Raw genomic sequence first — 24,389 nt, 5'->3', positions numbered from 1 at the left:
TCGGAATTGCAAAAACTTGAAAGTAGGAATAAGAAATCCTCCGGAAAAGGGCTTATTTTCCGGAGAATCGCGTCTAGACTGGCGCTTTTCTCTGGCTTATCCCCAAGCCGGAAAAAAGCGGCAGCCATGTAAATGCAAATGACGCGGGGGATATTTAAATCCCCCGCGGATTTGCAATTCCGACTCGTCACATTAGCATCCCTTTTCTGGAAAGGGATGCCAATGTAGACGTAGCCGTACTGTGTCTTTTGAAGGACGATGATGAAAATAATGGATCATTCAGAAATATATGTAACAGTTTACTTTTCCTAGCGTTACAGGTTCTTCTTTTTTTCTCCACAGTTACCCTGGAGTAGGCCTCTCTTAGCCGAAAATTTCCAACTTCTTTTGTGGGGGATATGGGAAATCTGTGTAAAATTCCTCTTGTCCTGCCCCAAAGGTAAGTAGAGGACACCAGAAAAATTGTAAATAATTCCCAGCATCCCTCTTAACTCCAGCATTCTATTGAGCCATTATTACCTCACCATTAAGAAGGCACTGCTGGATAGTAATTGAAATCTTCGCCATAGTGGCAGCTGCTTACCTCTGACCCAAACTATAACCACCCTGAAGAAACACAGGAATACCATTTGCTGAAGTGGAGATTGAAATCAAGGTACACTATCAAAACTTGGCAAGACCTCTACTATTGGGAGACTTCTCAATATATTAGGCCAAATTTTGGAACAACACTGATTTTCATCAGCTGAGGATCTATCCTGCCCTATGCAGAAAGGCCCTCTTTACAGCTATGCTACTTTGGTGTCAGTTTTTTTCTCTTCATACTGATTTTTTATTGCAAGATTAGTCATTTGGATTGACCATTGGTGCTGTCAGCCTACTGATATGAGCTGCTGTTGCATTATTCTGAATTGCCAGCAAGCCCAGTAAGGGGGGAGGTAGTCTCAGCAAAATGCACACACCTAAAAACCTGGAAGAAAATGTTCAGGTTTATCTTTTTCTGCATGTCCTGTATATGTGGATGAGCTCTTGGCTCAGGCAGTTTCATGGCAAAGGTTTGTTGGAGCCCCCTGGAAATATAGCATTTAATAACCATGTAGTAGGTAAAAAATTGCTGGATTCTAAGTGGATTTGCACAGTGAAATTCCATTATAGTAGAGTGAATTGAAGCTGGTGTAGAATTCAGCAGTTTGTTTGTTACAGAGTTCATCTTTTTGGTGCACATGGTACCAGGGCTTTTGAATCTCCAATGGCTAGCTGTTAGTTAATGCTAGAACTTAAGGTGTTGATTGACCTACTTCTCAGACTGTCTGTGTGTATGGGGTGGCACCTGAGGTCACACAAGAGAATGGGGGAGTTAACAGAGTGTTCTCTATAATGGCCTTTTTGGAATGTGCACTTCACTGGCCAAGTTTGATTGACTCATATTTTATAGGGAGACAGAGTAGAAAGTGAAAGACACATCTGATGTGCTTACAGCAGCCTGTGTTGCTGAGAAAATGTACTGCTAGTACAAATGTACTGGGAATAAGCTTATTTCAAAATAGTTATTTTGGGAGTTATTATTGTAGACATGCCCTCTGTGATTTACCTCAGTTTCAGCAGTGCAAGCCCCATTTTACATTGGGGCAGCTCACCAATACTGTGTTTGCACTTGGGGAACTAATGCTTCTACAAAAATCCCTAATATAGAGAAATCTGTAATGTACTGTGCTAGGCAAATTCTGGACTGAGTGAATTCATATCACTCACACTCTGCCCTGATTTAGTCAAGCAATGTAATTGGTCTAAGTGTCCTCTGTGCACACAGGCCATACAGTGGATTATGATGCCAGCAGCAATGGACTAAGCTTCCCTAGCCCAACTCTGCCTTCCTATTGTGACATGATTTGCTGCCTCACCTGTAGGCACTGACATATCATCATTGTTAAAGGAAATTTAAGAGGGGATACTTTCTATTGAAAAATCTACTTGAACTTCCTAGTCATGGGTTCCTAGTATAGGAGACTTTGAGAGAGCTCTTCAGAACAAGCTAGAGCATTTGTGTCTTGTTCTTTCTTTGGTAGATTCCTCTATATAAGAAATGGGCCTATTTCAGTAAAACAGGGCAAGAATTCCTAGGAGTCCACTTAGGGAGAGTACACAGTAGTTAAAAAAGGAGGATTGGGACATCTTGATTCTCTTCATTGCCTTGCCACTGACTTATTACGTAACCTTAGAAAAGTCATTTTACTTTTGTGCAAGGACCTGAGTTTCGGGGGTTATGAAGTTAAATTCGCTACAAGCCTGGAATAGCCCTTATGAGTTTTATACAACTCACTTAATGTAGAGTAGTACTAGACCAACCCAGCATCTGGGAGGCACATGAACAGGGGATATTAAGATAGTGCAAGTCATTTTGCCCCTTTTCCTCTTGACTTGTGCTGAGCACAGACTCAAGGCTCTAACTCACCCATTATTTGCAAGATACATTGGTATGCTCTCATGAAAGGGTAAATAGTTGTTGCTATTTTCATTACCCTAACAATGGTAAACAGTATTTTGATCAATCCTACCATTAGATTAAAATTCTTCACTTAATTATCAGCAAGAAGACAATCTAAAATATAGCATAGTGAATGTAATCTGATTGGTTTCACCTGTATTTGTGCAAATTTCATATATAAACTATCTATATTTATTTGTAGAACTATGCTATGGGAGACTTGATGATGAAGAGGAAAAAAGCAAGAAGCCAATAAAGTAGGTCATGTAAGAGAAACAGGTGTGTTTTGGCAAGATGATACTTTGTAAAAATAGTTCATTTTTTCTCACCTATATGCCCTAGTTCCATAAGTCTGATTAGCTCCCCGAGAATCCCTTCTCCATTGCCAAATCCCTGGAGTGCCTTTGGAAGTTCATGTGCACATTTGTGTGGGGTTTTGCTCTTGCATAACCTGATGCAGTCTATAATAGGACATGAAACAAATACAGGCTTTTCTATCTTCAGTTATTTCCCCATCAGTTGATTATCTGTATTGTTCTGCCCTCTTGACTTACTAATTTTTTTCTGTTTTGTGTGTAGGCAATATTAGAAGCTACTTCTCTTTTAGGAGCTTCACTGCGTGTGCAGCCTCCAGAAACCAGATCTCCATTATGGGAGATCTTCAGAGAGTTCTTGGCAAAGGAGAATATGCCCCCTTCACATCCGCTCCCATATTTGAGAGCAACTTTGTCCAGGTAAACAGCGTTTAAATGAAATTGTTTGGCACTGATGATTTGACATTCCCTGAATAGAGAATTTCCACTTTTATCCCCTAGTATAATTGCTGTCCACTTCTTTGTTCATTTCCATAATTCTCATTCTCTGCCGTACTTCAACACGTTTATATTCCCCTTCTCATACACACCTATCCTATTCTCCCATCACATATAATGGGCCAGATACCCAGCCTCTGGTAGGACTGCATGCAGCTCATCTGGCGGAGGAAAGCAAAAGTGAATTTGTGTGCCTTTTTCTCTCTTCCACATCCTTATTCTGGGAATAGCTGTGAGTTGGTTCACTCCTTGTGCAATTTAGAGCAGTCTTAAGGTTGCACCCAATTGCAACAGCCCCCAAATGGACATTCTAGCAAATCTTGGCTTGCGTGTTTGATAGCTTCTCATAACTATCTAACCATCAGATGATCCTCTTCCAATTGCTATGGCCTACATCATCATCCTACCTATGACTCAGATCCAGAGTCTGAGAGCCATCTTTGACTCTGCCCCCTTTCTCTAGGTTCAAACTTCGAAGCTGTCTAAATCTTGCCAATTCTTTCTCCATAAGACCCCTAAGATATAGGCTTTTTAGATACTGCTAAAACTTCTATCCAGGCACTCATTATCTCACATCTTAGTAACTACAACAACCATTTCTTTGGCCTCAACAAAGGAATCTTGCTCTGCTCACATTCATTCAGAATGCTGTTGCAAAGACCATTTTCCTAACCCATCTTTATAACCAAGTCACCAATCTCTTTGCATCTCTCCACTTCTTTCCCTTTCCCATGTTGAAAATAAGATGCTTGTCTTCACAATCTTTCTAGCATGGCTTATTTGCTATCGAGATGTTGACTTCTGCCCCCAATCAGCTGATTATGTCAGCCTCTATCACCCTCTTGTCAAACTAATATCTTAGTTTTTTTATCTTACACTGCCCACTCATCTTTCGAGATGCTCCCCATAAACATCAAGAAAGCTACCTAATCATTTTTCATCCAAACTCTCCTTAAAACTCTCCTTTGCTGTAATGCCTACAAAATACTTGACAACCGTCAGGCTGTTGGGATGCTGAAACCATTGCCTATCATGCTAGCCAATTGTGTAATATATTCCTTTCGCTACCCTGTTGGCCTGTCTCTCTATTTTTTGTCTCTTGTCTTTATACTTAGATTGTTAATTTTTTGGGGGCAGGGACTGCCTTTTTGGTAAGTTTGTACAACATCTAGAATACTGAAGTCTTGGTGCATGACTGGAGCACTTAGATGCAACAGTAATACAAATCAATAAATAATAAACAATATTATTGATGGTAATGGATCACCAAAACATTGCAACTCTCTTGCCATGCCCCCTCCACAAGTGCCCATGAGAAGTGGTAATGCAGAATTGATTCTGTGCTACCCAAGGCATTCCAATACCACAATTATGGCCACAACATAAAAATTAAATACCTGGATAAATCTCCAGCTAGCTGATTATTCCAGCTTTCCAACCCCACTTCATTCTGACTCACTTCCTTTTCCTCCCATTCTTCATACACATTCCCCTCTCATTCTTTTATGTTCCTGTATTTTCTTACCACCTGAGTTATGAAAGTCCCAGGCAAGTGATACGACAATATCTGTGTAGTGTATTATTATAGTGATGGCTCCATGATATACTGCAATTACTTTGTTTTGGTATGCAGGTTAACAGGAGAGGTGAACCAATTTACGTTCATAACCGTCCCAACTGTGTGACTGTAGGCATCTGTGCATCCAGTCCTAGCCTGTCACTGCCCAATGTGATGCTGCTAGCACACACAGTGACTAAATCTCCCCAGGAAGTAACATCAAAGCCCTGGAAGGTCTCAAAGCAGCCGCCAACCATGGAGCAGCTGGAACTCAGTAGGTAAGTTAGGGTGAAGGTCAGTTCACAGAGCATGCTTTCCATAAACGTTTTTTGTGAGGCTTGGTGATATCTTGGACAAAGGTAACCTTGTAACCAGGTGTATCCTCACTAGTGTCCATTTAGTAATGTTGTTCTTTGGATGAAACATTAACTAAAGGTACTATGAGTTTAATTAAGGGATAATGTAACTTTAATATTAGGAAAACTGACTGAAACAATAATGAAAAATAAAATGACTGAACACATTCGTAAACAAAAATCATGCTTCTCTAACCAGTTCAAATTCTTTCAGAATGTTAGCAAACTAGTGGATAAATAAAAAGTGGCTGATCTAATATTTTTGGACTTCAAAAGCTGGAATAAATTAGCCAATTTTCAACATGACTAAAGGCTAACATTGGGATGGTTTACATACTAGTGTTGTTTAATATATGTATTAATTATCTGTAAAAGAAAGTGAACAATAAAGTGGCAAAATTTGCAGATGACACAAAATAGTTTGGGTTAGTTAAAACCAGAAGAGACTGTGAGGAGACTTGAATGTTACGGGTGCTGTGAGCTATTGCAGAGCATCTCTTACACAAAGGGCATAGTAGCATCTGAAAATAAAGTCTCCGGGTATACTCTCTATTATTTTTCCAACAGACTTCTCCCCTGCAGTTGGGATGTGGCCCCAGAGATGACAGACACAATGTCTTCTCTGAGAAGAGTCTGCATGCACTTGCCTTCAGACTTACTCCTCCTGCAGCCCATTTCCTGAAACATGCAATGGATATAGTGCTTTCTGTAAGCAGAGACTCTAGCTGGTCTCTCATATGAGTTTTCTTGTAGGTTCTTCCCCTTGAAGTTCGTGGAGATCTCCGTTCACAATGCTGAGAAGCGTCGCCTCAAGCTGAAGCTGGCAAGTGGCCGCTCCTTCTACCTGGAGCTCTGTGGACCACCAGATGAGCAACATCTCCTCTTCCGTCAATGGTTGAGGCTCATCTCTCTCTTGAAACTTCCCCAAGACCGCTACAACAATACTCAAGTCAATATAGTGTATGAAAATTTTAATGGGAAGAAAGCTGAGGGAACGCAAGTCATGAGGAACCAATCAGACAACGTGAGTGTCTGGCAGTTGTTGGGAACATTTGCGTTAGCAAATTCTGCAAACTGAACAATCAAAAAAAATTAAAATGCTTGTCCCAACATCGCTAATTATTGCATAAGTCAGAGCTTGTGCAACAGACAAGAATTCAAAGTAGTTACAATTCTGTTTACAAGGAGTTGATATAAAAATAATTGGCATGTCAGAAGTTCCCTATAGAATCAGAAGGTGGTGGCAGCCATATGGCAACCTCTAGTGGAGCCCTGCTTGGTTATCTGGATGTCAATTAGAGGGATACCTGACACCACTGTCCTGGATTTCATTTTCCTGATATTTTGGGGAATGGGTTGCTATGGCCTTAAGTGGCACTTCCCTTTTGAATTTCCCCTCTGATGTGGGGGCAAAGAGCAGAGAAGAAGATATATGACATAGCTGAGTTCTTCAGGACCTATGGAGGCTGATGGGTGAAGTGCATCAGACATTTGGCCTGTAGGGAGGGAGGTGGATGTTCTAGCTCTTGGTTGACCTTTCTAACTCTCCACCATACTTCATAGGTATCTATTTGCTCCAACTGAGAGAAAGAGAGGAAGGAGGAGTGGAGAGGGATGTAAGGCTCCTTTTAGAGGAATTGAAAACAAAATATTAATACTCCAGGCTTTCATCAGCAAAAAAGGTGGAAGCATTACCCTGGGTCCATACTTAGCAACAAGACCAGCAGGATAGCTACTGATTCTGAACACACTTTTTAAAGTTGTTACCCAAAGCTCCATGCAAGCCACAGAGACTTTCAGCATAGGCAACTCCACGTGTCTCTTTTTTGCCCCACGCAGGCCAGCCCCTGTTTCAGTCTGGCCAAAAGAAGATGAGAGACACTTGCACACATGGTCAGAGCTAAGTGCTACATGCCTGGTAGCCTGAGCCTCTTCCATTTTGAACCCTAGACACTCCTCTTCTTCCTGGGCAGAGATAGAAGAGGGAAAATAATTATCCCTACACCCTGAAGGAGAGGAATAGAACTCCAGCCTACCAGAGGGGAAAGGCATCTGAAGCAAAAAGATTAATGATTAGGGTAAGGAATGAGTGGAGATGATGAGACAAACCAATGTATGAGTAGGATTGTGCACCATCTTCTTCATCCAAAACCTCGCTAAAGGCTTTGCTTGCCTGATGCCCTTGACTTGGGGTTTTCTCAGACACCTGTGTAGAAATGGGTACCCCACTGACTTATTAATATTCAGGGAAGAACAATGAAAATGTACTTCTTGATACTTTTGCTTTCTTAGGCCACCGCTCTTGCCCTTCCTTTACAGGTTCCTTCATGATCATGCTTCTAAATTCTTATATGATTACAGGTATCTTAATATCCACCTCCTCATTTTTAGCATATGTTTTGCTGCTTTGTCAGCCATCTCATTTCCACATATTCCAATATGCACTTTAAGTCATTCTACTGTTACACAGATACCTATTTGTGTATTTCCATAGATAGGAATATTATTTCACTTATTATGTAATTTCTACTTTCCAAAGTTCCTGTTCTGATTGTCATTATGCCTGATAAGGAAACAGATAAAATTACAGCTGCAGCTAGTCACACATCTCTGATCCAGGTTAGTGCCAACATTTCCCAGTTAGTTCAGCCATCACATCAGAGCCTTTTAGATTTCTGAATTCTGAGCCTAAGAATTTATGAATTTTGAGCCTAGGAACATAGAAAGCTCTTCCAACTCTACCTGAGCAGGAGTCAGGAGAGGGTCTTGATGATGTGGGGGGGGGGGGGGGCTCAGGGCAGAAGGCCAGGATGTGGGAGTGCAGGAATCAGGGGTTGTGGAGGGGATTAGGGCAGAGGGCTGGGGATCTGTAGGAGGATGCAGGAATTAACACTGAGGTTTGGGAGGAAGGGAAGTTCGGGAGAGGGGGTGGCTGCCAGTTTCTTCCAGGTCAACCTGGGGCCAGCCACACACCACGCATACTCTCTTGGCCCAGGGAGGACGGCTGTGCATCCTGCCTGCTAATTTCTCTCTGGGGGCTGGACCAACCCAGGGAGGATTTGGGGAGGGAGCTACATAGACTGGCTCTGCGAATACTCCCCAGTCCTGTTCTGGAGGGGGGGGGGTGGAGAAGAGGGTTGCACAGGCCAGCCAGGGGGACGGGCACACTGGATGGGCCAGCAATGCTAGTGGGGTGGGCTGTGACTCCTCAAGGGGAAGGCTAGGACTACGCTACTTGGTCTCAGTAGTGCTCCTGGAGGGAGGGCTGGCTGGGCTCCTTCCTCCCTCCCCTCCCCCCCGCCTCCACTGTGGCCAAGGACTAGGGGGAGGGGTCTGGGCAAGGGTGCCACTTACCTGATCCAGTGTCTAGCAAGATGGCAAACCCTGGCCACAGCTGGCTACTGTCTTTCTTGTGTGGCTGCCCCCCTATAGTCATTCTGCAGTATAACTGTCCCCTATGCTTGCTGCCTCCAGTTATCACTCTGCAATAGAGCATCCCTCCAATCAGTCCCCTCCATTTCCATGTTATAGAAAGCCATCGAATTCCAGGCACATCCTGTTTTACAGGTACAACCAAACCTTGACTTTGCTTTAAGTCAGGACAAAAAGAAGCTGCATGCCAAATTTGTGGTCTTAGCTTTTACCGTTTAGGAGTTCTTGAACAAAAGGACTCGCAGAAAAACAGACAGTCTCAGACAGACACATACAAATCTCTAAAATATATAGAGATTCATTCGTTCAGAAATGTCATTGGTCACAATGTGTGTTTTTTCCCTCCATTTTTTTCCATACAATTCCAAATCCACACCTAGAAGTGTAACTGTTTAACTATAATTCGATTTTCCTTGTCTAAAAAAAATTATTTCTTTCAATTTCTCTTTTTTACATATCTTCTTTGCCCATTTGTCACCCTGATATTATGAGGAAGTCAGTGACAATTCATTTCAGCTCTTCTACTAAATTCCCAGCAATCCCCATACATCTGGTATGTACTACCATTTTCATGATTCCCTTTCACCTTTGCCCAAAAGGTTAGTTCTGGTTTAATCCCTTCTTTTATAAAAGCTTCTTCAGTCAGCCCCCTTCTGCTACACATTTCCTCTCTTTATAATAACTACCCTGCTCCTGCCCTTCTGGGCTTCATTATCCACTAAGCTGGCTCTCCCTCTGGGTGCAGCTAGATAACTAATCAGCGTCTCAGGCCCACATTAACCCATTCAGGACCTATGTGGGGTATATACATTATCACGGTGTCTTACCCTTTCTAATTTTATCTCTACATGCATATGCTATTCTTTTGTACTCCTTAGCAATTAGTCCATATTCCTACTTCTTGTAGGATTCCTTTTTGAAGAGCTCCTGATGGAGCCATATTGGCCTCTTACTATTCTTCCTATACTGCCATTGCATCGGGATAGTTTGCAGTTGTAATTTTTATATCATCTTGAGAAGCAACCAGCCCCCTTAAATCTTAGCCATCAAACAGTACAAACGGGTCTCTGCTCCCACATCAGATCAAAAACAGAGGAAAACCCAGGGTAAGGATATGGATAGTATGAAGAAAGAAAAAAGAAAACTTACAGTTTAGATCATTAACCAGTTCTCAAAGGTTATTTTTGGTCATCACTGACTTCTGTGATCCCATGGAGTAGAACTCCTCACTCATACCCAGAAGTGGTTTCTGGGGTATAAAATTTATGACCTGGACTTTTGTGGATTTCCCGGCTTGTCTTCATGATACCAAAGTCAGTCTACACTATAGGGGTGTGTAGTAGGGAAGTTAAATTTTGATTACTCAGCTAATCCAGTAGTCAATGGAATTTCCATCGACTACTCAATTAGTCGATAAGGGGGGTGTTCACTATCCCGCTGCACCTCTCCCTTTGAAATGTACAGGTGGCTCTTGTACATTTCAAAGGGAAAGGAGCAGCAATCGGAACCGGCACAAGCAGGACTGTTTCAATCCCCACTCACGCCATTTCCCTGCTTCCCTCTGCCTCCCCTTCCCCCTGTGGAGATGATGCTGCTTAAAAGCTGGTTCCCTCCAGCACCAGCTCCTGCTCCCCCACCCCCACCCTTGCTGCATCTCTCTGATTTGCTTCTCAGGTAGTCAACTAGTCGCTTACAACCCTACCAATCATGAAGAATTTGCTAATGTGCATTAATGTACTCCTCTTTCAAATACGACTACATTACTGTGCACTAAGTAATATTTAATACACACCAGTACAATCCACAGAGGGGAGTTTGACCAACTGGTACTTTCTACAAATCACATTCCCATAGTCCAGGCTCTGGCGAAACAATCCAGCAAAACCTTGTGCAAAAGTATAGAACCAGTTGGTTGCATTTAAGAGGCATTGGAGCAGTCAGTGTGTGGTAATTACCCAGGTGAGAGAAAAATGCACTGAGGAATACTCAGAGGACCTGGCAAGTCAAAGAAAAGGAAGCTTCCAGGTGAAGCTAAACAATTGTCAACACGAAGTATCTTTATCTATTTCTATTTTAATAACTTTTTCAGAGTGTGACTTACCAAGTGGTAGGGTATTGAATCAGGCCTTCTGAATTGGTCATTTGTCAGTGGCAAAGGGACAGGGTGGGGCATCTTGCACTGCCAAGATTCCTGCTGTACCTGTCCCATGAGAAATAGTCCCATTTCTCAGAACTGTCAGTCTGACATCAGACCAGCCATACTGGATCAAACCAAAGGTCCCATCTAGCCAAGTATCCTGTCGGCCGACAGTGACCAATGCCAGGTGCCTCAGAGGGAAGGAACAAAACATGCAATCATCCCCAGTGGTGCTCATCAACTCCATCCTGAGCAATTATTTTGTACCGATTCCTACTGTCTTATTTGTTGGGTATCCTCCTTAATCCCTACAGAGAGACATGCATCTAGACACTCAGAATTCTACTGATAGCCCAGAATCAGGGGAGGAGGAAGTTGCTAAGCAAGTATCCAAGCGAGTCACCATCTCTGACATAGTGGGTCCTATTGAAGAGTGTGGCAGCAGCAAGAGGGGGCTGGCAGTTGCCACACGCAGCTCTATAAAAGAAACCAAAAGAGATCCTAGCATGCAGTCAGAGAAAAAACAAAGAAAAAATCACCAGGAAATAAAGAAAAGCAAGAGCACGGAGAAGAAGAAATCCAGGTATGTGTAGTTAAGGATATATTTATGTTGAGCTTTGTCTACACTACCAAGTTTTGTCATCAAACACTGCCTTTTGATTACTAATCAGTGAGAACATTCACACTGTAATGAAACTTTGGCCAGGAAAAACACCCAGTTTTGGCAACAAAAATCTTCCAGCCCTGTATAAGACTTCTTTTCGCCTCCCTTTATTATCGACTAAGAGCCAGTGTTGGTTCTGCTGTTAGTTTTGTCCACAGAACTGGCTTCAGACAGTATCCCACACTGCTTATAGCTGTGCTCAGAGTTTTGATCTCTGCTGCCCTGCAGATATGCAACCCTCCTCTTTCAAAGTTCTGGGAATATTTGACAGCTAAATGAGCTCTTCCATTTGGGAAATAAACAAAGAACAAATAATTGGAATGCTCCTGTTCTTCCCTGCACTAGGAACACAATGGCAGACTTCTGCTGCAGGGGGAAGGCAACAGACACTGTGCTGCTTTGACATTCCTCAACAGGGAGAGTTCACAGAGCTACTCATGGTGCTGCTCCCAGCATCAGAGAATGCTGAGGGAGAACATGGAGGAAATCCCAAGATTCACAGGGATCAGCTCCATCTTCCCTGTGGATACATACCCATCCCACAATGCATTGCTCACACTGTTGATTATGGTGCCCCCAGTGTAGACCTGAGCTGTCTACAGAGGGAGAAAGTATGAACAACCTCTGGCAAGGCAGCAGTGTGGGTTGGCAGCAGTCCCTGCCCATAGGCAGTCCAAGCTCCTCGTGGGCAGAGGCTGCTCCATAGGGTGTGGAGCAGAAGCAGCCTCTGCTCATAGTGGCCCCAAGCTCTGATGGAGGCAGTAGCGCGGGGGGAAGGAAAGGTGGCACTGTGGAGCTGGTGCTGGGGAGAACAGGCTTTTAAGCTGGCTCTCCCCAGCACCAGCTCCTGCCTGTCCTCTCCCCACTCCCCCCTCCACTGCCTATGTAAGAGGCAGCAAGGGGGAGACAGACAGGTCCGCAGAGATGATAAATGCGGGGAGCTGGCTTGAAAGCTGCTCCCCATGCATATCTGCTCCAGCCTGCTCCCCTTACCTCTGCACTGCTGTGTCTCTATTAGAGGCAGCAGCACGGGAAGGGGAGGCAAGGTGGCTCCAGTGTTCAGGGGGAGCCTGCTTAAAGCCAGCTCCTCGTGGGCAACAGTTCCCCCTGCCCCCCACCACTGCATGTTGACATCCCTAATGGAAATCCCATCCCTATATCCATAATTGGGACCTAAATGAAAGTGACTTGACTGTCAGCGCTATTGAGAACCCACTGCTTACCTGAGCTGCTGAAAGAGCTACAACATGTCAGAAAATGCTCAACATGTCAGAAAATCAGGCCGCTTTGATTTAGGTGATTAACTTTATGAACCCATTTTTGACCATAGTATTTGCCATATTAGATCAAACTAGGGATCCGGTTGGTCTAGTAGCTTGTGCCCTGAAATACATACTTGCATATGGAGTTCAGTATCCTGGCTCCTTCTGCTCTGGCTTGCACTGCTGGTCTAACTAGTTTCCTGCCTCTAGACGCGCCCATTGACTCAGAGCAAGACAAACTCTCATGAACTCATACTGCACCTATTTCTCAGCCTATACCCCACAAGTGGCATTACATCCAGAAGTGTGAAATCTGCTTACCCTTCTCTTTACCTAAATATGACAGTCACAAGTGTTGGGAGCAGTTTACAAAGGAACACAAATAAAAATTATGTACCCAGCTCCCATTGACTTCATATCTGTGCTTCATAAAATTTTCCCTACTATTAACTGTAAAATTATCCAAATACAGATACAATTTACCTAAAGAAGAGTGGCAATCTGAATGCTGTAGCAGACTCTTATTTGTGGAGAATATAGCCTTTTCTAATTACGCATGTAAAGTCATTAACATACACCATATCTTCAGAACATTAAGGTCCCATCACCTGGGGTCAGAGTGCCCAGGCACAACCTAATGTCTCGAGCTGGCTAGCAGCTGCTGGAGGAGGAGAGGGATTTGAGACGGGATACCACAGCCTGTCACTTTCCCCATGGCCATCTACGGGGCACTTTGGGGCAGAGAGCGCGCATGCGCGTGCGGCGGAAGCAGCTGGGGCCAGACCAAAGACTCCAGCCCGAGCCATTTTTTTGCCCCGAGGCCCACCCAGCCAGGCAGCACTGCATAGCGCCCTTTCTGTGGCTGGGGGTGCCCTTGCCTGGCCCGGCAGCACCACGTGGCGCCTCTTCTGCACCCGGAGCCCCAGCCCCTCCCATCCCAGCAGCACCGCATGATGCCCCTTCTGAGCCTGGGGCTGGGGTTCCAGCCCCAGCCTCGGCCCTGGCCTGGCAGCACCGCACGTGCCCCTTCTGCCCCTGGGGCCACAGCCCCAAGCCCAGCCCTGGCCCCGTCCTCAGCCTCGGCCCCGTCCCCAGCCCAGCAGCAACACGCAGCGCCCTTTCTGCCCCTGGGGCTGCGGCCCCGGCCCCGCCCATCCCAGCAGCACCGTGCAGAGCCCCTTCTGCACCCGGGGCCTCGTCCTTGGCCCTGCCCGGCCCGGCAGCACCGCGTGGTGCCCCATAAAGTGAGGCATCCCAGGCTAGGCCCGGCCGGCCTGTAGCTTGGGCTGGCTCTGACTCCAGCCCGCAAACTGGAAGGAAGAAGCTGGCTTAGCCTAAGTTAAGGGAAAGGGAAAAGGAGAGAAGGAAAATAGACAGGGGTGGGAGAGGAAGAGGCCTGTGCTGAGAGGAGGGGGGCAGGTCAGGAGAAGAAAAGGGAAAGCACCAAGGAACAGGGTGGAGGAGAGACAAATGCCAGAGGGCCAGTGGAGACAATGAGGAAAAGGGCAGGTGGGAAGGTGTCAGTGGGAGGGGGGACAGGGTGATGCTGGGAGAGGAGAGGGGAAGGGCATTGGGGGGGGAGGTGCTGGGAGAAGGCTTGAAAGAAGGGGTGGGCATGAAGAAGGCAGGGATGGATCAAGACGTGAGGGCACAGGGGCATGAGGGGAACGGGGGAAGGGGATGGGCATCAGGGAAAAAAGGGCAAAGGGGGCAGGGGCAGTGAGGGAAGGGGGAGCACCAGGAGGGTGAAGGGCTAAGGGAAGTTGCAGGTGCCAGAGGATTCTGGGGGTGAAGCAGAAGGGCAGACGCCTGCAGGGGAGGGACCAGCACCAGAGGAGAGAGGCAGGGCAGGTGTGTAGAGGGAGGTGTTAGACGAAGGGATGAGGAGGGGTAGCTCACTTGATCAGAGTGGGGCTACTGGAGGAGTGGGCAAAGGGGGGAGAGAAGGAATGGTGGAGGGGGGCAGGTCTCAGGAAGGCTGAGGACAGTGAGGAGGGCAGGAGTCAGGAGAGCAGAGGAGGGTGAGGGGTTGGAGGGCAGCAGGCACTAGGGGAGCTGATGGAGCAAGGAGAGATTTGGCAGCAGAAGGAAAAGGTAGCAGTTTATAAGATATTTATTAATAACAGTGGCACATCCAAACAAGCCATATGAACTCAGTACTGGTGCACAACACAAAATTCATTCTGCTCATGAGAGGAAACTCTTAGAGGGAACACTTCCCCCAGCCTCTCTGCCCCTGAGTTAATGTCACACACATTGAGTTAATGCAACTGCAGGATAGTTGCATAAGGGGGGTTTGGTGGGGGCCAAACTAATTCCTATTGGTAGGAGGATAGTGGGAAAAGTCCTTAGAAGGGGGTCACATGACACCTTTTACTTCTGGTCATGTGTCCATCTTGCCCCAAGAGTGTTACCTCTAGAGGTGTGGCCAATGGGAGTCGGGGTGTGGCCAATGGGGTTCAGCGGCATGGTTAACAGGGGTCAGGGACATGGCTAATGTGGGTCAAAGTAAATTTTAAAAAAATTCTTCAGGTGCACACCCTAATGAAATGTGCTGTGCATGCCTATGATCACTCTATCTCAACAGTGGGCAACTTGCAGCCCATTGGGATTCTGTGTGTGGCCTACAAGACATTTTGTTCACTGTAGTGCATTTTGTTCACTGTTTGTCAAAGGCTGGAGAGGGATGGCAGGAGACAAATCGCTTGATCACTGTCTTCGGTCCACCCTCTCTAAGGCACCTGGTGCTGGCCACTGTCAGCAGACAGGCTACTGGGCTAGATGGAGCTTTGGTCTGACCCAGTACGGCCATTCTTATGTTCTTATTGTAATGCTTAATTAGACACTTCCTACAGTGATGGAAAGGAGTTTTCTATTGCTATAGTAAATCCACTCCCTCAAGAGGCAGTAGCTAGGTTGGATGAAGAATTCTTCCCTTTACCTAGCAATGTCCATAAAAGGGCTTAGGACTTAACTACATCTCACAGGAGTATGGTATTTTTCACAATCCTTAGTGACATAGATAGGCTGACCTAAGTTTTAGGTGTAGACCATACATAGGATTCTAACAAATTCATGGCCAAGAAAAATCTGGTTTCCCGCCATCGGGGGGGGTGTGTGTGTGTGTGTGTGTGTGTGTGTGTGTGTGTGTGTATTTTTACCTTTTACCATATAGATTTCATGGAGGAAACTAGTCTTTCTCAAATTGGGAGTTTTGGCCAAAAGGCAGTTGCAGGGAGGTTACAAAGTTGGAATTGTGGTATTGCCCCCTATACTTCTGAGCTGCCTCTAGTGCTGGGTTGCTGGGGAGCAGTGTTCTTTGTAAGCTGAGTACTTGTGTGACTGCTCAGGAAAGATTCAAATGCCACCCAGCTGATTAGCAGAGCACCCACAGTTGGGTTTTTTTAATGCACATTTACACAATACCTTGATGCACGTACAAATGTATTCCACATACGAAGGGAAAAAATCCACTAATGAGTGGAAAAGATCAGAGGGAGCATTGCAGAGAGTGGCAACTGTTGGCCAGGTGCCCAGTTCTGCAAGAACAAGGAATCTGGTGGCACATTAAAGACTAACAACTGTGTTAGTCTTTAAGGTGCCTCCGGACTCCTTGTTCTTGCTGAAACAGACTAACATGGTGACCTCTCTGAAATCAGCTCTGAAAGAAGCCCCCCACCAGTAGCAGTACGTAAGTAAGGGTGGTAATACTATACTATGCCACCCTAACTTCTGTGCTGCTGCCTTCAAAACTGGGTGACTCGAGGGTGGTGGCTGCTGACTGAGGGCCCAAGTTCTACAGGCAGCAGCTCAGAAGCAAGTGTGGCAATATCCTACAATGCCATCCTTAATTCTATGCTGGTGGTGGTGGTGCTTCAGAGCTGGAATCCTGGCCGATAGCTGCCACTCTGGCTGGTAGCTACCAAACTCTGAGGGCAGCACCATCACAAGGAGGAGCAGAACCAGTCTCCACCCCCATAATAACCTTGTGTGCACACACACTCTTAACTCCTTTTTGAGTCATGCAATTTCAATTGCAACACCATGAAATTTCACATTTAAATAGTTGAAATGACATTATTTTAAAAATCCTGTGAAAGTGAACTTGAACAAAATGGACTGTGAATTTTGTAGGGATCTAACTATAAAACCAGGCCTTAATCCCAAGAACGAAGAATAATTATTAGCATGGTATACAGAAAAATGAGTAATGGGATGAAATTAATAAAGGGAATATTTAAGATCTGTAAGATATTCAATGAGATCTGTTAAGTTCTGAAACAGACTCCTGAAGAGAGTTGCATGTGCCTCATTAATTAGGAGTTTTAAAACAAGACTGGGGAAAAAATAAAGATGAAGTGGATGACCTACCCGATGTTTTCTAAATGTATATTCTATAAATGTATTATACACAAGAGAATCCCATTTACGCTACTATAGCTAATTCTGTACGGCTAACAGAGGTAAAAACTTGTTTTTGTCAATAAAACTAGCACATCTAATTCAGAGAGGTAACCGTGTTAGTTTGTAACTGAAAATAAATTAATAAATAAGGAACAGTCTTGCAGCACTTAAGAGACATAGTAAAATTTGTAGATGGTATAATGAGCTTTTGTGGGCACAACCACTTCTTCAGATAAATGGAGTTAAGGAGTTCAGGTTCCAAAGAAATAGAGAAAGAAAGGAGATGGGGAGTGTGAGAAGGAAAAAGAAGGGGAAAAGGGGGGCGGGGAGGATTGTCAGTTATTGTGTCCTTGCTAAATGAAGTGCTCTTAAGTACCAGGTGCTTGGTTGTTTATGTCTTTAGGATGTGGAATGTAGCAGGCCATCCACGCAAGGTCTTTGTTTAGACCTCTGTTGCAAGTATCAAACTTGTAAATGAAATTAAATTTGTTATTTTTAAAAGGTTTTTTTAGCACATCTGAGTCAGTTACCCAGGGAGCAGATACAGGTAGTCCCCGACTTACGCGGATCCGACTAATGTCGGTTCCGCACATACGAACGGGGCTTTCTCACCCCGGAGCTCACAGGCAGGGGTCAGCCACCTCGACCTCCGGGGCGAGAAAAGCTGCTCCCGGTGCCCCTGGTCTGCTGGGGACCATCTCCAGCAAACCAGGGGCACCGGGAGCAAAGCGGTCCCGCGCCAGAGCAAAGCCTCAGAGGCGAGGCACCCCCCGCTGCCGCTTTGCTCCCTGTGTCTCTGGTCTGCTGGGGGGGGGGCGCAGCTAGTGTGCCCCCCCCAGCAGACCAGGCTTTTGTTGTGGACCCTGGGGCAGAGCAGCTGGGGCGCTGCCCGTTGGTCCCGCAGCGCCGCTCTGGGCACTACTGGACCAACCGGGCAGCACCCCAGCTGCTCTGCCCCAGGCGTCCTGATTCAGCCGCTGCTGGTCAGTTTCAGCAGCGGCTGAATCAGGACTCCTGGGGCAGAGCAGCTGGGGTGCTGCTGGGTTGGTCCAGTAGCGCCGAGGAGCGGTGCTACTGGAGCAACCCAGCAGCACCCCAGCTGCTCTGCCCCAGATGTCCCCAAGTCAGCCGTTGCTGAAACTGACCAGCGCTGACTACAGGAAGCCCGAGGCACAGTTGCTCTGCCCTGGGCTTCCTGGAATCAGCTGCTGATCAGTTTCAGCAGCAGCTGACTTGGAGTTCTTAAGTTGAATCTGTATGTAAGTCAGAACTGGCGGTCAGTTTCAGCAGCGGCTGAATCTGGACGCCAGTTCCGACTTACATACAGATTCAACTTAAGAACAAACCTACAGTCCCTATCTTGTACGTAACCTGGGGACTGCCTGTACTATGGACCAGATTGTGGTTTTAAGACTCAAACCTGTGTTGAGGGCAGGCAGTTTGGTGTCAATACTAAGAGAGATTGTACCTGTCCAGTAAATAAGGGAATCCTATTAGACTAGATGCACCATTCTAGACAGGTGTAGCCTGCTTCCTCTCTGTGCTTAGCCAGCTCTGTGATCTGGTGTCGGAACCCCACTTCCTCCATACCCCCACTTTGAGATATATATTTATCCAGGGGGATATAGGAAAGAAGTAGATTCTTGCCACTCCTGAAAGTGGTGAAAATTACTTTGACAACCTCAACCTATGTATCAAGTGAGGAGATTTTTATGTAGTTGCTTTTCAGCACATTAACAGCATTAAGTAGTTTAGGTGCATGTTATGTAAAGTGCAGTCCACAGCATCTAAATTTCCTGTATATTCATAGCTGCATTTCAAGGGCAGCACTATTACCAAAGCATGTTTCAATTGCTAGCAGAAAGAGTTTAAAATAACAAAACATATTATGTAATTCTCTTGTGTTTGTGACAAAACAGAAACATTTGTTCTAAACTTTCTGTTTTCAGGGATACGATAGCAGAGAACAAAACAGAAAACAATTTGCAGGCTTCAGGTATGAATTAAATGTTTTCCTATTTATTCCCCTCCCCATCCCCACAAACGGAGTTCTTACACTTTTTCCCACAATGACTGTGCACAGGAGAGGTTGAAAATACAGTAGCTGGGAGTCCTTACAGCTAGCATTTCTACACAATAGCCATAGGCATGCACAGCACATTTCATTTGGGTGTGCACCCAAAGAATTTTTTTAAATGCACTTTGACACCCCCCCCCCCACCCATTAGCCATACCCCTGACACCTGTTAACCATGCCCCTGGCCCCCATTAGCCTTGCTGCTGGAGGTAAATCTCTCTGGGCAAGATGGGCACATGATCAAAAGTAAAGTGTTATGCGACCCCCTACCCAAGGACTTTTCCCACCATCCTCCTACCAATAGGGATTAGTTTGGCCCCCACCAACATCCTCCATGCATCTATCCTGCAATTGCATTAATCCAATGTGTGTGACATTAATGCGGGGGTGGAGAGGCTGGGGGGAAGAGGGGGAGTGTTCCCTCTAAGAGTTTCCTCCCATGAGCAGAATGAATTTTGTGTTGTGCACCAGTACCCAATTCATGTGGCTTGTTTGGATGTGCCATTGTGGCACCCAAGTTATTAATAAATATCTCATAAACCTCTACCTTTCCCTCTGCTGCCATGTCTCCTCCCCTTGCTCCATGAACTCCCCTGGTGCCTGCTGCCCCCAACCCCTCACCCTTCCATGCCCTGCTGTGCAGGGCATGGAAAGAACAGGAAGGAGGGAGCTGATGTCAGGGTGTAGCTCCCTCTGTCCTGTACCCCATCTCCACAGAGCAGAGGGGGGCAGGGATGGAGAGAGTCTGCTGGCTGCTTTTAGAAATGGTGCAGGGCCAGGGTAGGGGAGCCTGCCTGAGCCTCCTGCACCACCACCCAGAAGCCACCTGTGGTAAGCAATGCCCAGTTGGATCCCACATTCTGAACCCCTTCTGCACTCCAAAGTCCTTCCCCCGACCTGATAAAAGTGAGTGAGGATGGGGAAAGGAGGATGGAGTGAGCAGGGGTGGGGCCTTGGAGAAGGGGGGAAAGGAGGGTGTTTTGGGTTTGAGGTAGATCCTGGATTGCACTTAAATTCAAAAAGTGATCTCATGCTTAAAAAGGCTGGAGACCACTGCATAAAGTGTCTCATGCAGATTGAAATTGGGTGTCTAGTCACTTGCTGACAGCCTGAACTTCTACACCCTTCCCAATAATGCCTCAATCTGGAAGAATCTGGCACTTGAAGAATAAGCTGTCTCTAAGCCCTGGTCTATACTAGGGAGTTATTTCAAAATAACGTATTTCGAAATAAGAAGCAGAGCATCCACACTACCAAGCCCGTTATTTCGACATAAGGATCAGGTTATTTTGAAATAATAACTCCTGCTTTCCATGGGGAATAAGCTTACTTTGAAATAGTTATTTCAGGAGTTATTTTGAAATAATTACCTAGTGTAGACATGCCCATAGTGTTTACTCCTGCACGATTCCCTGCATTAATATTTTCCTCTATATTTTCAATGACTAAGTGGTGCTCTCTTTGCCTGCCAAATGGGAGCTATATTATTGAATTCCTCTACCCATGGCTGAATTTTCTGGGTGAGAATCCTGCATCCTAGCAAAGCAAAGATTTGAACATGAGTTTCTGTGATCCACATTCATTAACTACTTCCTCCAGCCAAGCCACAAAAGCTGGAATGAGTGGAAATCCCTCTGCATGTTTTATGTCCACCTCTTTCTATCTGGCTTTTTGTTTGATTCTGGCTCTCAGAATCTTATTGTGTTTTATTATACACAATTAATTTTTAAAAAATTATAATAATCTCAAAAGATTGTCTTCCTGCACACATCTCTTTCCGTCGCCCATTTAGTGAGCTAATTCCTGTCTATCCTGGCTGGCTAGGTGTCTTGATGAATGTCTCTGCCCATGATTATTTATATGAATCTTTGTGATTGTCTCATCTATGATTTTATTTTCCCCTTCTCACCCAATAGCCATTCAAGCCAATTTGAGGCAAGGAGTATGGGCACATGTGTATCAGCAGGAGAACTTAGGGCAGGGGGGTGGGAGCTATAGGGGTCTCAGGGTAGGAGGTAGAGGCTCAGGGCAGAGGTTGAGGGACTCAGGCTAGGAGGTGGAGAGTTGTTAGGGGGCTCAGGGAAGCCCCAAGGCCAGCCTGGGCCGCACTGCCCTGCTGGCAGCACAATCCCAGGGAGTGGGGGAGCTAGAGATATTCTAGTGATGGCAACGAGTAGACGACTACACACTTTCCCCCTCTCTGATACCTCTGTATCAGCACCAGATCTGCACCACATCAGCATCATTTAGTTGGAATTGGTCCTGCCTAGAGCAGGGGGCTGGACTTGATGACCTTCTGAGGTCTCTTCCAGTTCTATGATTCTATGATCAGATTTGGATAGAGAGGCAGCATCATGGAGGGTGAGGGAGTTGATATGTGGCTTTTAAGATGGCTTTCCACATGTTCTGGCTCCACAGATTTGCCTGCCCACTGCTGCCCCCTCCCCCCCTCCCCCCCCCCCCCCCCGTTGCCTCCTACAGAGGACCCACCTTGGAGCTCAGACCCTGCCATGGTCAGGAGCTCCTTTCAGCCTGCATTGCTGCCTCTGTATTAATAGGCAGCAATGTGAGATGACAGGTGGGAGCCAGTCTGTGTGGGAAGCCGTTTTGCTCTGTAATCACTAAAATTTTATGTAGTCACACGACTACTCAATTACATGCTAAAATCCCTAGGATATACTGCTCTGCCAGCAACTCCTCTGCGGGGGGGAGCATGGTGCTGGGAGCTACACTGCCTGGCCCTGGCCAGTGGCTGCTTCCTGGTTTGTCCAGGGCTGCGCTGCCCTGCAGGCAGCTTCTCCTGCGGGGTATGGGGGATGCAACGGCAGAGGCTGGGCTGCCAGACCCTAGCCAGTGGCTGCTCCCCAAGAGAGCTGCTAGGCGGCAAGGCCACTGGGCAGTAGGGGTCTCTCGGCCCTCTGGGTCCAGCGGTGGGGTCAAAGGCATGGGGAAGGGGTTCGGCCTGTATCTTTGGATTAGAGGGAGGTCACTTACCCAGGCTGATAGCCTGCCACATGCAGAGTCCTAGCCCCAGATGGCCATTCTCTTACTGGTGCAGCCGTCCATCTGTAGTCACTCTGCAGTATAACTATCTCCCATGCTTGCTGTCCCCCCGTGGTCATTGTGGAGCATAACTGTCCCTGCTATCAGACTCTTCCCTTTGCATGTATGGAAAACAATCGGATTGAGGCACATCCCATTGTCCTGGCACACTAAATCTCACTTTGCTTTAAGTAATGACAAAAGGAAGTGGCATATCATATTTGATGGTCCTAGCTCTTATTGTTTAGGAGGAATTCTTGAACAAATGGACTCTCAGACACACATTTTTAAAACATATAGTAAGACATAGGGCCCACAGGTTCACTTGCCTCTTCACAATCAGATTTTCCTCAACAGTCATGTCTCCTTTTCGTGATATATAATACTAATAATTTATACAGCAATATAGATACAGATACATAGAGATAGATTGTGGGAATGTTTTTTGCATAAACTTTTAATAAACAATAAAGAATGATTGACTTTATCTTCCTTGGTTCTTTCCCTTCTCTTCTTTTACACCATCATTTTTCCTCCTGTGTCTAATTACCTCTCTTCCTCAGTAATATACAGTTTTTTAGCTTTCCCTCTAATTAATATTTCCTTCCCTGCTTTCCCTCTATAAATATTTATCCTTTAATATTCTTTCTCTTCCCTTCTCTTCAATCCCCCTCCATGTTCTATCCTCCAAACATTTTTCTATGTTAATCCCTCTTCCATTTTCCCTTCTTCTTACCTTCCCTGCTCCTCTTCATTTCTTTTGTTCTATGATTCCTACATTTCTCCTGCCCAAGGCCACTCCCAGGCTGAGGAAATGTCCCCTCATCCTGGGCCAGCTATGGTGCTCATCTCTCAATCTACTGGTCAGCTTTTAGCAGGAACAGAAATGACCTTCAAACACTGCTTAACAGCTAAAAAATGTGACAGCACCCTAATATTGGGCAAGCCTGCAGGGGGTGTCAACTGGTGCCAGGTATGCACATTACATCTCTCAGCTGTTCCACAGAGAGAGAGCCTCAATTAATTCTGGTGTGAGGTTAATAGCTGAGAAGCGCCTTGTGGGAGCAAGTGAGGGGGAAATAGTTTTAGGAACACCCTGCTATGAAATACAAAAGTAGTGATTCTGGTAATATTGGTGCTGTGACCTCCTAAGAGGTGGTACAGAAAATAGTCATTGCCAGGAATTGTGTGTATATGTCTTTATATGTGTTCTCTCTCTCTCTCTCTCAATTCCCTGCTTTCCTGGGCTTTATTTTCCTCATGCTCATCCTGTTTCTTTGTAGGAAATCTAAAGCATGGTAGTAAATCTGGAGTAATCTGTTGCAAGTAGTATTTCAAAAGGCCTTATCAACAAGAAAGAATTACAGAACCCAAAACAAGGCAGTCTGAAGATAAGATACAATTGGAGAAGCCGTAGAAGAAAAAATTACCCTAGAAACATCAGAACTATCTCCTACTTTTTAATATTATGAAATTAAACATTGCTAAAATACTTAGACCATCTCTTTATTTTTCTAATCCTAAAGAGATATTAGTTTTGGTTCCTGACAACAGGCTCTAAATTCCCAGTAAGACAAATGAGACATTTTTCAGAGAAATGGCCATTTTAATTTTAAATACTTATGTCAAAATATAAGTCACAGTTTTATGTGATTAAATGTGCTTCTTGTTAGAGCAGCTTTAGGAGCATTGTAGTGTGACAAATGATGGCAGAATATAGAATAGTGCTTTAATCACCAGAAGCACTGCTTTCCTATTGCACAGGATGTGCCTGCTGTGCTACAGAATATATCATGCAAGTCCAGGCAGAACTCATCTGTTTTATATTCAGGTGCCCCTTTGACATGAGTATCTAAGTCAAGTTTTCAGTTGAAAGTAGATGGAGTTTAATATTTTATTTGATGCAGTTTAATTTATTTACAAAGAATGTACAAAGTCCTGTGTCTCTGAACACAGAAGAAATAAAGAACAAAGAATAAAGCAGATGTTTCTTGGATTACACCCTAAGCCTCTTTAGTCAACAGGCCCAAAATGCGCTCTCTAGGTTTTTCAGGGTTATAGATTCATAGAATACTAAAACCTGAAGGGTATGTCTACATAGCACTGTTATTTCAGAATAACTGACATTATTCTGAAATAACATAGTCCGTGTCTATATTA

At 45.3% G+C, this 24,389-nt stretch overlaps 1 protein-coding gene across 12 annotated transcripts; it reads left to right on the top strand.

Annotated features, from left to right (window-relative positions):
* Positions 1-539: 539 nt before the first annotated feature.
* On the top strand, positions 540-23,721 carry GARIN2 (golgi associated RAB2 interactor family member 2). 12 transcript variants are annotated; one of them, XM_025179907.2, is made up of 8 exons: positions 540-655; positions 2,688-2,742; positions 3,065-3,219; positions 4,931-5,133; positions 5,965-6,235; positions 11,095-11,363; positions 19,060-19,106; positions 23,513-23,721. In XM_025179907.2, the coding sequence occupies exons 3-8, from the start codon at positions 3,136-3,138 to the stop codon at positions 23,557-23,559; spliced, it is 921 nt and encodes a 306-aa protein (XP_025035692.1). In that variant the 5' UTR covers positions 540-655; positions 2,688-2,742; positions 3,065-3,135; the 3' UTR covers positions 23,560-23,721. The 12 variants fall into 12 exon arrangements, with proteins under 12 accessions (XP_025035692.1, XP_025035689.1, XP_025035696.1 ...); XM_025179904.2 differs by having other exon boundaries at positions 2,688-2,764; XM_025179909.2 differs by lacking the exon at positions 540-655 and adding an exon at positions 1,929-2,062.
* The last annotated feature ends 668 nt before the right edge of the window (positions 23,722-24,389 follow it).

This window comes from Pelodiscus sinensis, chromosome 5 (genome assembly GCF_052426305.1).
Source record: "Pelodiscus sinensis isolate ZL-2025 chromosome 5, ASM5242630v1, whole genome shotgun sequence".
Lineage (NCBI taxonomy): Eukaryota > Metazoa > Chordata > Testudines > Trionychidae > Pelodiscus > Pelodiscus sinensis.
This window is presented reverse-complemented; position numbering and strand designations above follow the sequence as displayed.